Source organism: Eulemur rufifrons, chromosome 2, assembly GCF_041146395.1.
Source record: "Eulemur rufifrons isolate Redbay chromosome 2, OSU_ERuf_1, whole genome shotgun sequence".
Taxonomy (NCBI): Eukaryota; Metazoa; Chordata; class Mammalia; order Primates; family Lemuridae; genus Eulemur; species Eulemur rufifrons.
The window spans coordinates 121,570,483-121,586,347 of record NC_090984.1 but is presented as its reverse complement, the minus strand read 5'-3'; the positions used below and the strand labels follow the sequence as shown (position 1 = coordinate 121,586,347).

The 15,865-nt window shown below is 45.1% G+C and overlaps 1 protein-coding gene and 1 pseudogene across 1 annotated transcript in view; one reads left to right on the top strand and one right to left on the bottom strand.

Annotated features, from left to right (window-relative positions):
• Nucleotides 1-13,029, bottom strand: part of EVL (Enah/Vasp-like) — a 178,034-nt gene extending 165,005 nt beyond the window's left edge. Inside the window, exon 1 of the mRNA XM_069489703.1 lies at nt 12,414-13,029. Coding sequence (XP_069345804.1) covers nt 12,414-12,418 — 5 coding nt within the window. The 5' untranslated portion in view covers nt 12,419-13,029. The remainder of the gene's footprint in view (nt 1-12,413) is intronic.
• On the top strand, nt 8,907-9,758 carry LOC138380922 (small ribosomal subunit protein uS5 pseudogene; annotated as a pseudogene).
• Nucleotides 13,030-15,865: the final 2,836 nt, after the last annotated feature.

Here is a 15,865-nt window from a genome sequence, read left to right as displayed (position 1 = left end):
AACACTGGGAGAAAATGGTCTTTTTAATAAATGTTATTGGAAAAACTGAATAATGAGATGGAAAAGGATAAAACTGAATCCAACTCTCAAGCCACGTATTGATTCCAAGTGGACCAGAGATTTAAATGTTTGAAAAAGAAAAAAAAACATATAAGTATTAGAAAAAACACTGCTGAATTCAACCTGGAAATGAAGAAAGCTTTCCACCTTATGCTTGAAAATTGAGAAGCAACGAGGGAAAAGACTGGGAAAAAAAGAAAGGTACTTATTTTTATTTATTGATAATAATAAGCAAGACTTCTCCCAGCCCCACTCCTGGGTTCCCCACTGCTGCCCAGTGGGATCCCACAGGAGACCCCTCAGAACCCACCTGTGAACGCCAGTAGGTGCAGGTGGGTTAATGCCCTTTGGGGCTACTCTCTGACAAACGAAGAGAGTAGCTAATGTATACGTGGCCCTTTCTCCCCCAGATGTCGAGGCCCATGGGACTAAGTAACTGGGGCTTACAGCAGGGCCTAACCCATAATGAATGCTTGTACTGGCTCATCTTTCCCTGTTTCCCTCCCTTCCCTCTTTCCAGTTTCTTGGGGTAACACTCCCCTCCAAAAGTCCTCTCACATGAGCCTTTGTCTCAGGTACACTTTTCTGGGAAATACAGCTAAAACATCATGGAGCTGATGTGCTCATTTTTTACTAATACACATGAAAATAAATACATAATTATTAAAATTTCAAAAGCATTCATCAGGAGAGGGAACATAACTCCCTACTCCTTAGGGGTATGCTGTGTATAGTGACTTTGGTGAAAAGAGTACAATAGGAAAGCAGGGGGGGAAAACTAACTTTATAGTGAAGAAACCTGACAAGCGCTACTTCAGCCAGGTGATTAAGGTCAGTGTCAACCCCCACAATGATAGTATGTACCCTCAATATGATGTATAAAAATGGCACTTTACCCCTGTGATCTTCCCTGCTAAAACTTACAACCCCTGTCTGGACATGAGAAAAAAATCAGACAAATTCCAACAGAGGAGCATCCTAGGCCGGGCGTGGTGGCTCACGCCTGTTCCTAGCACTCTGGGAGGCCGAGGCGGGTGGATCGCTCAAGGTCAGGAGTTCGAGACCAGCCTGAGCAAGAGCGAGACCCCGTCTCTACTATAAATAGAAAGAAATTATCTGGCCAACTAAAATATATATAGAAAAAATTAGCCGGGCATGGTGGCGCATGCCTGTAGTCCCAGCTACCTGGGAGGCTGAGGCAGTAGGATCACTTAAGCCCAGGAGTTTGAGGTTGCTGTGAGCTAGGCTGACGCCACGGCACTCACTCTAGCCTGGGCAACAAAGCGAGACTCTGTCTCAAAAAAAAAAAAAAAAAAAAAAAAAAAAAAAAAAAAAAGAGGGGCATCCTACAATATACCTGACCAGCACTCCTCAAAATAGTCAAGAACAGGAAAGTGTGAGAAATTGTCACCACCAAGAGGAGCCTAAATAGATATACAACTAAATGTAATATACTGTCCTGAATGGGACCCTGGAACATAAAAAGGACATCAGGTAAAAACAAAGGAAACTTGAATAAACTACGGACCTTAATTAAATTAATAATAATGTATCATACTAGCATCAGCTGTTAATAATAGGGGAAACTATAATGTGCGGAGGAGGTATATGAGAACTCTCTTTACTATCTGCTCAATTTTTCTATAAATCTGAAACTGTTCTCAAGTATAAAGTCTATTAATTTAAAATAGAAAGAAGTACTCTGGGAGGCCGAGGCAGGTGGATCGCTGAAGGTCAGGAGTTCGAGACCAGCCTGAGCAAGAGTGAGGACCCCGTCTCTACTAAAAATAGAAAGAAATTATATGGACAACTAAAATATATATATATATATACACAAAAAAATTAGCCGGGCATGGTGGCGCATGCCTGTAGTCCCAGCTACTCGGGAGGCTGAGGCAGTAGGATCGCTTAAGCCCAGGAGTTTGAGGTTGCTGTGAGCTAGACTGACGCCACGGCACTCACTCTAGCCCGGGCAACAGAGTGAGACTCTGTCTCAAAAAAAAAAAAATAATAAAAAATAATAAAAAAATAAAATAAAATAGAAAGAAAGAAAAGCATTCATTCATCCCTGGGATCTCCATTTTGGAAGGACATATATACACATACTCTTCTCCCCAGTGATTCTTATGAACTGAGGGTCACAGTAGATAATGTCCTTAGAAAGATTTAACAGGAAAAAAATCCACCCACATATCAAACAAATCACATCTCATGGCAGCAGTGTGGATGCAACAGACTAAATCACTGTCACCTCAGTAAAGCATGAAGTCATTAAGCACTCAATAAAACAAGCTTTCACTTGGGTGGTGGCTTCTACTATTTGGGGGTGGCTACTCGGAATGCTGTACTTAGAAGGATCCACGCCAAGCTGGGATGAATGCCATGATAAACTACCCATTTTAGATATAGGTGGCAGTGTCAGTGCTTATTAAGCATCCACTAAGTGCCACCAAGTGCCAAGTGCTAGGCTCTAGGGACCTAGCAGAGATCAAAACCAACATAATTCCTGCCTTTATAAAGTCCACAGTATAGCAGGGAAAAGTTAAGTAATTACACACATATAAACAGTTACAGAAGAAGAAATATGGGTCCGTTGTCCATTGCCTCTTAAATATCCCTAGAAAACATGTCTTTAGAACTATACAAAGGCATGTGCTCTTTCACTGCACAATGAGAGGCGCATTGGTTCAGGTTTCCCTTTCTGCCACAGCTTCCATGAATTTCACAGCTAAGTGTGCTCAACTGTAGTAACTATTTCTTAACCTAAATTTTCTCATACAATTATCTCCTCTACCAACAAAATAACATCCTCCTGTTCTATCTTTATTTTAATAGTTCTATTTCATGTCTTTTTTAGAGAATGTCCCTGAATCTTTTTTAGAAGTTGATGCATCAATAGCAACTAAGGTTTCTAAACCAAAAAATTATCACATATGAAGGTAAGTTATACAGTGCTCTGACAAAAGGGCAGAATATCTGACATCAGCATTGTCCCTGATTTTCCAGGGTTTATCTTCTTCACAGATACAACAAATTGGGGTGAAAGGCTATATAACTAAATTTTATTGAAAACCATAAGCTAAGACTTTTCATATTTTTTTCATTTGATCCTCCCAAAAACCCTCTGAAGAAAGTGGGATTGTCCTCACCTATATTTGAGAAAAATGGAGGCTCATAAAGGTTAAGTAATTTGTTCAAAGTCAGCTGACCAGTAGCAGCTCTGAGGCAGAATTCAGGTCTACCTGACTCTAAAGCCCAGGCTGCTTAGAATACAGGGGATAAATTGAACTCTAAACTTTAAAATCTAACTCAGAATTTTAAGAAAAGTTTCCTCGCATACCTACATTAACTGCAAACTGAATAGTGGATGTCTCCCACAGCCCTAAAAACAAAGACAGTCCATCTTCAAGTACCACAGCTACAGACGAACTGGGAACAGGGTTCCCTCCACTGGTGAGCAGATGGAACTACCCCATTCCTAAGCATAATACTGTCTTTTTTTCCTTTATCTTCTTTACTTCTCTCTTCTGATTCCTTTCCTAGACCTTCCTTTGCTTTTTTTATTTTGGTGGGAGAATCTCCAAGCTAAACCTACAGGATTAAAATTCCTTTCGTTAACTTTCTCTCTTATTTAACATGAACATTCTGGTAGTATGTATCGATAACCTTTTAAAAATGTTTATACCCTTTGGTTCCAGTAATACTATTAAAATATATGCTATAAATAAATTATAGTAATCTCTCTGATAGACTATTTAGCTATTTAAAATATTTTCAAAGAATATTTAATAAAGGTGAAATGCACACGTTAAATGTAAAATGCCCAACACAAATATACAGCACACTATCAATTTTGTAAAAATGTTACGCTTATACCTGAAAAAGAAACTACACCACATGTTTAATGTGGTTATCCATAAACAGCAGGATCAATGGTGATTTTGATTGTCTTCTTTATACCTTTCTGTTTTCAAATTCTCTATGTCCAACATATACTACATTTAAATCAGAAAAAAAATGTTATTTTTTAAATAGGTAAAAAAAAAAATACCACCAGAAAATTATTTCTATGGAGATTTCTTTTAGGCTAGGAAAGAGGAAACTCTACTTACGATCCTTTGACAAGGCAGACCTTCCCACTCCAATGTCAGCTGAAGTACTTTTGTTTCAGTTTACCATCGCTCTTACTATAGCGCTTATGACACCTTCATTTAACAACTCAGAGTCTCTTTATCAAGCTTATACAGACATACCTTGCTTTATTGAGCATCACAGATATTGCAAATTTTTCCAAATTGAAGGTTTGTGGCAACCCTGTGTTGAGCAAATCTTTCAATGCCATTTTTCCAACAGCATGTGCTCATTTCGTTAGCATTTTTTAGCAATAAAGTCTTTTTAATGAAGGTATGCACATTGTTTTTTTAAACATTATGCTACTGCATGCTTAACAGACTACAGTATAGCATAACCACAACTTTTATATGCACTGGGAAACCGAAAAATTCATTCGACTCACTTTAGTGCGGTATTTGCTTTATTGCAGTGGTCTGGAACTGAACCTACAGTTTCCCTGAGGGATGCCTGTAGTCTACTGCAAGGTTTCTCAAATTTGGGTAGTAAACAGGTTCCCTTTAAAGGGGAAAAATCTTCCTGTGGAACAATACTGATTTAATTTATTTTCATGCAGATTATATATATACCATTATAAAACTAAGTTTATTTATTTTTTTGAGACAGAGTCGCACTGTGTCTCCCTGGGTAGAGTGCAGTGGTGTCATCATAGCTCACAGCAACCTCAAACTCCTGGGCTCAAGCAATCCTCCTGCCCTCAGCCTCCAGAGGAGCTGAGACGACAGGCTCATGCCAGGACAGCTAGCTAATTTTTCTATTTTTAGTAGAGACGGGGTCGTGCTCTTGCTCAGGCTGGTCTTGAACTCCTAAGCTCAAGCAATCCTCCTGCCTCGGCCTCCCAGAGTGCTAGGATTACAGGCGTGAGCCACTGCGCCCAGCCACAAAACTAAGTTTAAATGTCTTATGTTTATATAACTAGATAAGCAAAAAATTAAATACAAACAAAACCAATCACCAAATCAGCAAAATTCAAAATGACATTACTTTAATAAAAGGATGTTGCTCAAATTAAAATCACTGTCCACAAGGTAAATATAGTAATGGCACTGGCCTAAAAACAGGCAGACAGAAGAAAGCCTAGAAAGATACACATACACGTGTGTTTGCACACACACAGCCCCCACAGCTCATCTTCTTAAGATAACTTCCAATGCCACCTGGAGAAATGTCCCCCTACCCCCAATCTGTAGCACTAAGTTCAAAAATGTACTTGGACCCAACTCTGTTAGCTAGTACAAGGTAAGGGTGATAAATAAAGACTGCGTTTGTGCCTGTGTATCTTACACTGTACCCCGTAATCACACTGCATTCTGTGTAACTCCAAGATTGATAAAGTGCCCTTGGCCCAGATGAGGCGGTTCCTGGCACAAAACCAGACCTGCTGATACGCTAGACTGGCCATGCCTCACATATACAAGGCTGGCCCCGGTGGGGGCAGGTAAGCTTTCTGAGGATTAGAGGTGGTCCTCACTCATTTAGACAAGACCAGCTACAACCATGCCCCCTGGATTTTGGGATCCAGATATCTGCACTGCCATCCAAACTATTAATAGAAAACGTTGCTGATATCTCTGTCATATAGACTACTGATGTAATCACATATCTATCTGACCAGCAATTTTGAAGAAAAACGTAATTTCAGTTTTCTCCTCATATTCAATACAATTTGAAGAATAAATTTTTTTAAGTTGTTATACAGTTGTCCCTCAATATCCACAGGGGATTGGTTCCAAGACCTCCCTCAGATACCAAAATCTGATCATGCTCAAGTCCTTATATAAAATGGCACAGTATTTGCATATAACCCACACACATCCTCCCCCATACTTTAAATAATCTCTAGAACACTTCTAAAAACCAATACAATGTGAATGCTATGTAAGTAGTTGTATACTATACCATTTAGGGAATAATGACAAGGAAAAAAGTCTGTCTATGTTCACTACAGATGCAACCATCCTTTTTTAAAAATATACTTTTGATCTGAGGTTGAGTGAATCCACGGATACAGAACCCACAGATACGGAAGGCTGACTGTATGTGCATAACAGAAAAAAAATTTAATAATCAAACTTCTAGAAAAACGCCATCCTAAATGTTAGAAATGATGGGAAAATCACAAAGAAAACAACTTAATGACATAAACATTTTAAACTTTTATGTATTTAATCTTTGAAAGATAAAAGGCAGATAGGAAAAATGTTCACAGAAGAGAATATTCCCAATAGATAAATGACTCAAATATATAAGCAGGAATATATTGTATATTGTGTATGTGTGGGTGGTGTTTTTTTTTTTAAAGTAGGTACAGAAAGGGACCTAATAAATCTCTGTAACTCTTTTAGGTACGGGGACTATTTTTGTGGTAGGGGGCGGGGAGAGTTTAGTTCCTTCCACCTCCTTACCCCATCTAATCCACTATCATGCAACAGAAGGATTTCTGAATAAAGATACAAAAATACTTAAGGTCTGTTAGGAAAAGGGAAACAAGAATTCAGGCAATAGCCTAGAAAATAAAGAAAAACTCAGACTCAGCCTTGATCATCTGAATAATTTGATTCAATAATACTCTTTTGCTAAAATAAGTGGCCATGTGCTTCGAGTGCTCAGTTTATCTGTGAGAGCGCACCTCCATCTTTGCGACTTTCTGAGACACTCCAAAAGGACACAGTTTGGAGACTACATTTCAGACTTTTATCAGTAGGCCGCATCTACGTACTCCCATGAGATTACCTATCAAGAGAAACGATGTGTTACTTTCATTAAAAAAATTCAGGACTGAACAAAAAGGAAAGTGTTTGTTACAGGTGAATCAAATTGCTTATAATTAAATCAAATCAGTTGACAACACGGGTAATGAACAGATCCCCTGGACTTATTTGAGCCCATTTACTAAAGCTGCATACTTCAGGTACAGTAAATATACACGTACAGATGCTTAACTATAAGCAGTCTGAGAAAGAGAACCATGATATACTGTCGGCATTGCTTTAAAAAAAACTATATAAACAAATGACTGACTCAAATAAAAAAAATGGTTTTTCATTCTGGAAAAACTACTTCTAAGAATTTTCATCTCTACGTCCGTGACTTGTTACCTCATCTAATAGAATGGGATCTGAGAATGCTATTAGCCATTGTTGACCAAAAAATTAAGTGTTCTGTTCAAGAGGACCAGTTAAAGTGTACTTTTTATCAAATAAACAATTAAGGAAATCAAGACAGGAGAAAGATGTGACCACAGAAAGAAGAGAGAAAAGCACCTGCCCCCAAATCCTTTGCTTTACGGTAATGACCTGAGCCAAACTGCCATTTTTCCAATTAATTATATATTATGAGGAGTTAAAGATTTATTCTTAAAATTATCTTGATTGCAAGAGTGTTTCACAAACTGACAGAAACAATCTAACATATTAGGGCAGAACACAAGAAAATGAGTGTTACTGTTTTCCACGGCTTCCATGATTTAGTAGCATACATTTCCAAAATGGAATATTGACTCAAACTGTCACTGAAAATGCAAAAATCAGGGGCTTTTATTTCCAGCAACTGCAAACTAAGTAAATCAGAACAATCCTCTAGCTAAAGGGAGGTAGAAAAGCTAGGGAAAGATGTAATAAATATCTGCTTGGAGGCAAGTCAGAGGCTCACTAGATGAGCTCAGTGTTTGGGGCTACTTTTTCCCACGGGTGTTTGTCAATTTCAAAGGGAATGTTAAGTTTGGTGTTGGGAGAGTCAAGGGGCAGGTAAAGAGGTGAACACTAGGAGGAAAGGTGAACAGAGCAGGCTTGTCCTCACAAGAAGTGCAGCTCAGCTTAGAAACATCTCAATCCCTGAAACTGGACTGAAGGGATCCCAGATTGTAAGTGCCCCCATCTGCCTGACAAAAGCAAACGTGAATTATCTCTGGAAGAGAAAAACATCATCTTTGGTCTCAAATTATTTCTACAAATGATTTCGCACACATCATGTCAGCACACATTTAAAAAAAAAAACACACGAGGCACATAAGGAGACAAGACAATAGGAATGAAAACCAACAGACATTGGAAATGACTCACAGTATTGCCATAATCAGACAGACTTTAAGAGACGCATGCATACCGTGTTCAAGGAGATAAAAGACAAACTTGATAATTTTAGCAGATAATTGGGAACTATAAAAGAAAACCAAATGGAAATTAAAAATCAAAAACATAAAATAACTGAAATTGAAAACTCAATGGATAGGTTTAATAGCACATGATATACAACAGGAAAGAGAGAAATAAGTGAGAAGGAGATATCCAGGATAAAGAAGAAACAGAAAACACAGAAAAAAGGTAAGAGACATAGAAGATACAGTGACATGGTCTAACATCTATCACTGTAGTCCCCGAAAGAAAGACAAGAGAAAATAGGGCAGAAGCAATAATTGAAGTACTAATGGCTGATGACTTCCAAAACTGATGAAAGACATGAAGGCACAGATTCAAGAAGCCCTAAGAACCCCAATTATAAATATAAAGAAATCCATATCAGGGACAGCACAGAAAAACTGCTGAAAAAAAGACAAAAGCAGCAGGGAAAAACACAGACCACTTTCAAAGGAACAACAGACTGATAAGGGACATGGCAACAGAAACCATCCAGAGTCAGAGATATTGAGATGGCTTCAAAATGCTAAAAGAATTCCCTGAGAAAACACCAAATGGCAAGAAAACACCAAATGACAGATGACACTGGTATAGCTGGACGGCCTGGAGGCACCAGGAGCCCTGGAATGGGAGGCTGCAAGGAAGTCTTCAGCAGCAGCAGTCAGGGCTGGGGCTGGGGCCATGGCTGAGGTGTGGAGCTGTGCAGGCAAGGCCCAGGACAAAGAGTGGATCCCTGTCACCAAGCTGTACCACCTGGTCAAGGACACGAAGATCAAGTCCCTGGAGGAGATCCCTCTCTCTTCTCCCCACCCATCAAGAAGTCTGAGATCATTGACTTTTTTGGCATCCTTGAAGAATGAGGTTTTTTTGAAGATTATGCCAGTGCCAAAGCAGACCAGCACTGGCTAGCAGACCAGCTTTAAGGCATCTGTTGCCACTGGGGACTACAATGGCCATGTCAGCCTGGGTATTAAGTGCTCCAAGGAGGTGGCAACTACCATCCGAGGGGCCATCATCCTGGCCAAGCTCTCCACTGTCTCCATGCAGAGAGGCCACTGGGGAAACAAAATTGGCAAGCCCCACGTCATCTCTTGCAAAGTGACAGGCTGCTGTGGTTCTGTGCTGGTATGCCTCATCCCCAACCCCAGAAGCATTGACATCGACTTGGCCCCTGTGCCCAAGAAGCTGCTGATGATGGCTGGTATTGAGGACAGCTACACCTCAGCCAGGGGCTACACTGCCACCCTGGGCAACTTCACCAAGGCCACCTTTGATGCTATCTCCAAGACCTACATCTATCTGACCCCTGATCTCTGGAAAGAGACTGTATTCACCAAGTCTCCCTATCAGGAATTCACTGACCATCTCATAAAGACTCACATCTAGGTCTCCATGCAGAGGACCCAGGCTCCAGCAGTGGCTACGATATAGGGTTTTTATACAAGAAAAATAAAGCAGGCCAGGCACAGTGGCTCACACGTATAATCCTAGCACTATGGGAGGCCAAGGCGGGAGGATCGCTCAAGGTCAGAAGTTCAAGACCAGCCTGAGCAAGAGCAAGAGCTACTTGCTCTCTACTAAAAAAAAAAATAGAAAGAAATTAACCGGACAACTAAAAATATATAGAAAAAGGTAGCCAGGCATGGTGGCACATGCCTGTAGTCCCAGCTACTCGGGAGGCTGAGCCAGTAGGATTGCTTGAGCCCAGGAGTTTGAAGTTGCTATGAGCTAGGCTGACGCCACGGCACTCTAGCCCGGGCAACAGAGTGAGACTCTGTCTCAAAAAAAGAAAAAGAAGAAAAAAAGAAAGAAAAAGAAAGTAAATTAACTTTAAAAAATGCTAAAAGATAACAATGACAAACCAAGAATTCTATAACTAATGAAAAGACCCTTTGAAAATGGAGAAAAATGTTCTTAAAATTAGATTGTGGCAATGGCAACTATGAATATTCTAAAAACTACTGAACTATATGCTTTAAATGGGTAAATTTTATGGTATATGAATTGTATCTCAATAAAGCTGTTTACAAAAAGAAAAAAATGGACCAGGTAAGGTAGCTTGTACCTGTAATCCTAGCACTTTGGGAAGCTGAGGTGGATCACCTGAGATCAGGAGCTCAAGACTAGCCTGGGCAACATAGCAAGACCCCATCTCTAAAAAAAAAAAAAAAATAGTCAGGCGTGGTGGCACTTGCTGGTAGCCCCAGTTGCTCAGGGGCCTGAAGCAGGAGGATCTACTGATCATAGCACTTGGAGGCTGCAGTGAGCTATGATTGCACCACTGCATTCCAGCCTGGACAACAGGGTGAGACCCTGTCTCTGAATGAATGAATGAATACAAAAGAAAAGAAGAGAATGAAATATAAATAATGACATTTTCAAACAAACACTAAGAATGTGTTGCCAGCAGACCTGCACTAAAGGAATACTAAAGGGTATTCCTTAGCCAGAAAGAAAATGACCCCACATGGTGGCACTGCAGAGCTATGGGGAAAAAAATAATCTCTTCAATAAATGGTACTGAATAAATAGTGTCAAGTCAAATAGTGTCAAAATTTAATCCCTTTTTCATGCTACACAAAAATTAATTCCAGGTGGACTATATATCTTAATGTGAAAGGCAAAATAGCAAGGCTTCTTTCTAGAAGATGTTATAGGAAACCATTTTCTTGATTTTGGAGGAGAACACCTACAAATTAGGAAGAAAAGGCCATGTAAACCCCAGAAGAAAATTGGGCAAGTTATGTGAACAGACACTTCGGAAAAAATACCAAACAAACATGAAAAGAAGTTCAACCTCATTAGTCAAGAGGAAACTGCAGATTAAAACCACAATGGATACCACTTCACATTCACCAGAGTGTCAAATTTAAGACTGCCAATACCAAGTGCTGACAAGGATGTGAAGCAGCAGAAGCTCTCATACACTTGCGGGTGGGAGTGGAAACTGGTATAACCACTTTCGAAACTTGGTATTTTCTACTAAAGCTAAAGATACGCACATCTTTTGACCTAAAAATTCTACTGGTAGGTACATACCCCACAGAAATAAATGCACCAGGAGAGACACAGGAATAGTCATAACAGCATTATTAGTAGCCAGCAAAGCTCGAAACAACTCAGATGTTTACAAACAGTCAAATGGATAAACTGTGGTATATTCACACAAGGAAATACTATAGAGCAATAAAAATGAATAACTGTTACAGCAGAATGGTTCAATCTCAAACACGTCTTGAGTGAAATCAAACACAAAAGATTATATATTGTACTATTTCATTTATATAAAGTTCACAAAACAGGTGAAATAAAACTACAGACACCACTCTCTACGGGATAGATGTTTAGAAGGTAAAATTACACAGAAAAAACAAGTAATTACCCCGCAAAAATCAGGATATAGTTATCTCTGGAAGAGGAAGGAAGGGTGTAGCAACTGGGAGAGGGCACCCAGGCTTCTGGGTGCTGGCATTATTTTATTTCTTGACCTGATAACCACCAGGCTCCTTCAATCAACGAGTGGTGCATTTGGGGGGTTTGCACTTTACAGGAATGCCAAAAGAAAGGAAAATGGGAGGAGAATGGGGAGAAGGGGAGGGTAACCAGCTCCAGATTGAGGGGAAATTAACACTTTAAAAGTAAGCCGAAAGGCGGCTCCGGGCAATGGCAGCGAGGCTGCAGCCAAGGCCAGGGGGGCTTCAGGCCGGTTTCCTCAGGGCTGGGAGGCGCCGAACGGGGGGCTCGCGGCCACACCTGCCCGCGGGAGTCAGCCTGTCCTCCCCGCCCCGGGTCCCCCCGCAGCCCAAGACTGCTCCCCACAAGCTGCTAAGGCCAGCGCCGCCCGCTCCTTCCGGAACGCCGGCCCCCCGATACCGCCAGACCCCCCCAACCCTCCTGCCGGCCCCGCCACGAGTCTCCTCGAGCCGTTCCCGCGCTCTGAGTGCCCCCCAGATCTCTGCAGAGCCCCCCACGGTCCCGCGGACGCCCCCGCGCCCCCCATTCTCACCCTCGGGGGCCCCGCAGGCCCCCAAGCCAGCCCCTGCGGCGCTCCCCCTCCCGCCTCACGCGAGGCGCCGGCCGACTCACCTCATTGTCGCTGCCGGGGGCGGGCGCGGCGGGCCGGGGGCGACCCGGCGCGGCGGCGGGGCTTGGGGCGCGGGCGCTAGCGGGGGAGCCGGCCCCGGGCGCGGCGGCTCCGCGTCTGAGTGGGCTGCGGGCAGCAGCAGGGGCTCATCTTCTCGGGGCGGGCGTCCGGGCCGCTAGCTGCGGGGAAGGGCTGCGGCGGCGGCGACTGACAGCTGGGCCCCGGCCCCTGCCATCTTGGCGGGCGCGCGTGCCCGGGCCGGCGTGTGCGCGGCGCGTGCCCAGGCCGCCCGCCGACGGTGGGGGCGCCGGGCCGAGCCTGCTGGGGTCCGGCCGGCGGGAGCGCGCGCGCGTCCGCCTGAGTCTCGGGGCGGCGGCCCCGGGCGAGCGCGCGGGTGAGCCGGCGTCCCCGAGGGCCAGGCGGGCGAGCTTCAGCCCGCGAGCCGGGATGGAGGGTGCACGCGTGGCTGTGCGCCCCTCCGCCCGCTACGGCGACCAGGCTCGCGCGCGCGCGCGTCCCTCGGCCCGTGGCCGCCGAGGTGAACGAGCGCGCGCGGCGTCCGAAGCCCGACACAAAAGGCGCGGGGCCCCACGGTCCGCGCCTCCGGGAGGGCCGGGCCCGAGGCTGCGAGGGGCGGGGCCGCGCTGGGGGGCGGGGCTTAGGGGCGGGCACGGGGCGGGGGCGGGGCCCGGCACAGGGCGGGGCGCCGGCGGGCACGTGGAGCGCCCCGCGCACTCTCGGAGGCTGCAGCGGGCTATGGGGTCGCGCGCGGTGGCCTGAGGATCCCCAGCACTCGGCCGGGGCTTGCATCCAGCCCGCTCGGACTCGGGGGTCAGCCCTGGTCCGAGGGGCGTCGAAGTCATCGACGACTGAGTCCCTCTCTTTGTAAACAAGGCGCGAGGCGGGGACCGGGAGTCGCATCTTTGGGCGCTGTGTCTGAAGTACCTCTCCCAGCTCAGCAAGAGCCCCACCCGGCGCCCCAAAACCGCAGCCTGTGAAAATCACATTTATGACACACAGCATCAAGTAGTCACCGTCCAGATTTTTTCTGGTTTTTAAATCGCCGTCCTAAAGGTTAGTGATCCTCATTGCTGGCCGGAAACCCCAGACCCTGCAGGGTGTCGCTCCCGGTATGTGAGTGTACACAGTCCCCAGTGTCGCAGCTCGTGCCTCCCTCCCCCTGTGTCGCAGTAACATTGAAATAATAGCTACCTTAAAAAAATGGATCTAAACAAGAGCATATAAAGCATTTGCCAGTGTCTGGCAGTTGGAGGGCAGTGACGGGTCACTGTTCTATCCCTGACCCAGATGGAGGGGGGTGTGTGTGTTATGTAGTTGTGTCCAAGACATAGTGAACGGTGAAGCCAATTCTCAAGCCAGTGTTCTGACTCACCATCCCAGAGCACATCCTTTCCAGTTTGCTGGGGTTGAACGTCATTCTCACGGGTTGCAGGTTGCGTCTCTGTGTGCTTCTTGTCCTTCACCGTGCACAGGTCATCAGAGGTCGTTAGAGATTGGTCGTAGCATTAACGCGGTCCTTCCTATATTTGTTTGAGCCTGGAGTCCTCAAACTTGAACCTCGATCTCCTACAGTCCTGTTAGCAGCTCCTGAGGGATGTAACCCGTCCTAACCTCATTTGTCCCTCTTTTCCCAGGGTCAAGATTGGCCTCTTTGTTACAGAAGAGCCCTGTTGTACCCTAAAAATTATGCATTTCTGCAGACTCCCAGTCCGTGATACACTTCCCTGCAGTGTCCCATGCTGCCTTCCTGTTCTTGAAGCTTTTCCAGCCTGGAGTCGCTGCTGAGCATCTAACCCCATGGACCATCTTCTCCATGACTTAGCGTTTGCCAAAACAAACCGCACTTACCGCAAATAATCTAAAGAAACACAGTTGCTTTGGATGATTCACCAATGACACCACATCTGGTTTATATTAACCAGCATAAGCGAGTTACTAATTCATGCCAGAATCAAAGTAAAGCATGCTCAGACAACAGCAGATGTCTCAGGGGACTTGGGGAGCCACCTGTGACCCTGCCCCCCACCCCTTTTTGGAGACAGGGTCTCACTCTGTCACTCAGGCTGGAGTACAGCAGTGTGATCGCAACTCACCACAGCCTCGAATTCCTGGGCTCCAGCTATCCTCACATCTCAGCCTTCCAAAGTGCTGGGATTATGGGCGTGAGCCACCTCACCCGGCCCTGCACCCCTTCTTCATTCACACCATGAATCTCATTGCTCAATTCAGTTATTACCAACAGTTGCCTTCCTTAAATATGACGCGATTTGTTTTCTAGCATTCATTCATTCATTCATTCAGTGTGTATGGAGCTCCCCAGCACGTGTCTACCTCCCCTCATGCCCAGCCCACGGCCTCTGCCTACCTGGCACATCATCGTCAGTCCCACCTGCCTGTCACCTCTCTCCTAGAACTCCCAGCACAACCCTCTACAGGGCTGAAAGCTCCACTCCCTGTACTGTCTCGGGGCTCACACTCTCTCCAGCCCACGTTGGGATTGTTTTTTTACTTGCTGGCTCCCCCACTGGAAGGTCAACTTCACAAGACCAGCAAACATGTCTTATTCCTCTCTGTGCACCGGCTCCCCTCCATCCTCCGTGCTGGAACCGAAGGGACCCTGAGTGAGCGTCGTTATTCCAACCCAAGCTGTGCCCTGGACCACCAGCCTGTGCAGGCATTTTTGGAAACCAAAGCTCCTGCTTGTGTTGGTTCCACCTGGCAAGAAATATATTTAATAAATGACTACTGGCCCATTTTGCCTTCCGCATCTTGAGGATGGCCTGCGGTTCACAGCTGGAGCTTATTTTGACTTTACCTTTCTTGGGCTCCTCAGCTGAAAAAGTAACTTTCCTTAAGATCATGTTTCCCTGGCTTGGAAGGCTCAGGAGGGGTGACTTGGAAGAAGGCCCTGCAGTCATTGTGGGGAAGACTCCAGCTTCCTGCTGGGGTGACTCAAAGACCTGGACCAGTCCCGGGGAAGCCTGGCCAGATGTGGGTGGAAGGGAACATTTGGTACCTGTCCTGTGGAAGGCAACTTCTTAGCACCACTGTTTGCAAGGAGGGAGGGAGGACTGAGGATCCCAGCTGGAGCAGGCCTGCTGTTCTGGAAGCTCCTGGAGCCAATCCTGAGTGTTTCCACTTGAGAGGAACTCAATATTCCCACTTAATTAAATGAAGAAAACTAAGCCAAGTGCATCCGTGGGGCAGCCCAGCCAGCAATCCCGGGAGGACTACTGATGCCACCGGAGCCTGTGCCCTTTCCCACCAGCCCTCAGGCCACTGGGAAGGGGAGCCCCACCCAGCTCACACCTAGGAAAGTGAAAGTCCCCCTCATTCCCAGCCAATGTCAGCCCCCAGCTTGGGGGCCTCTTCACCATCAGCCTCAGGGAAGAAACTTCCGGGCTACTTCTGCTGCTGTCTCACAGCGGCCCTG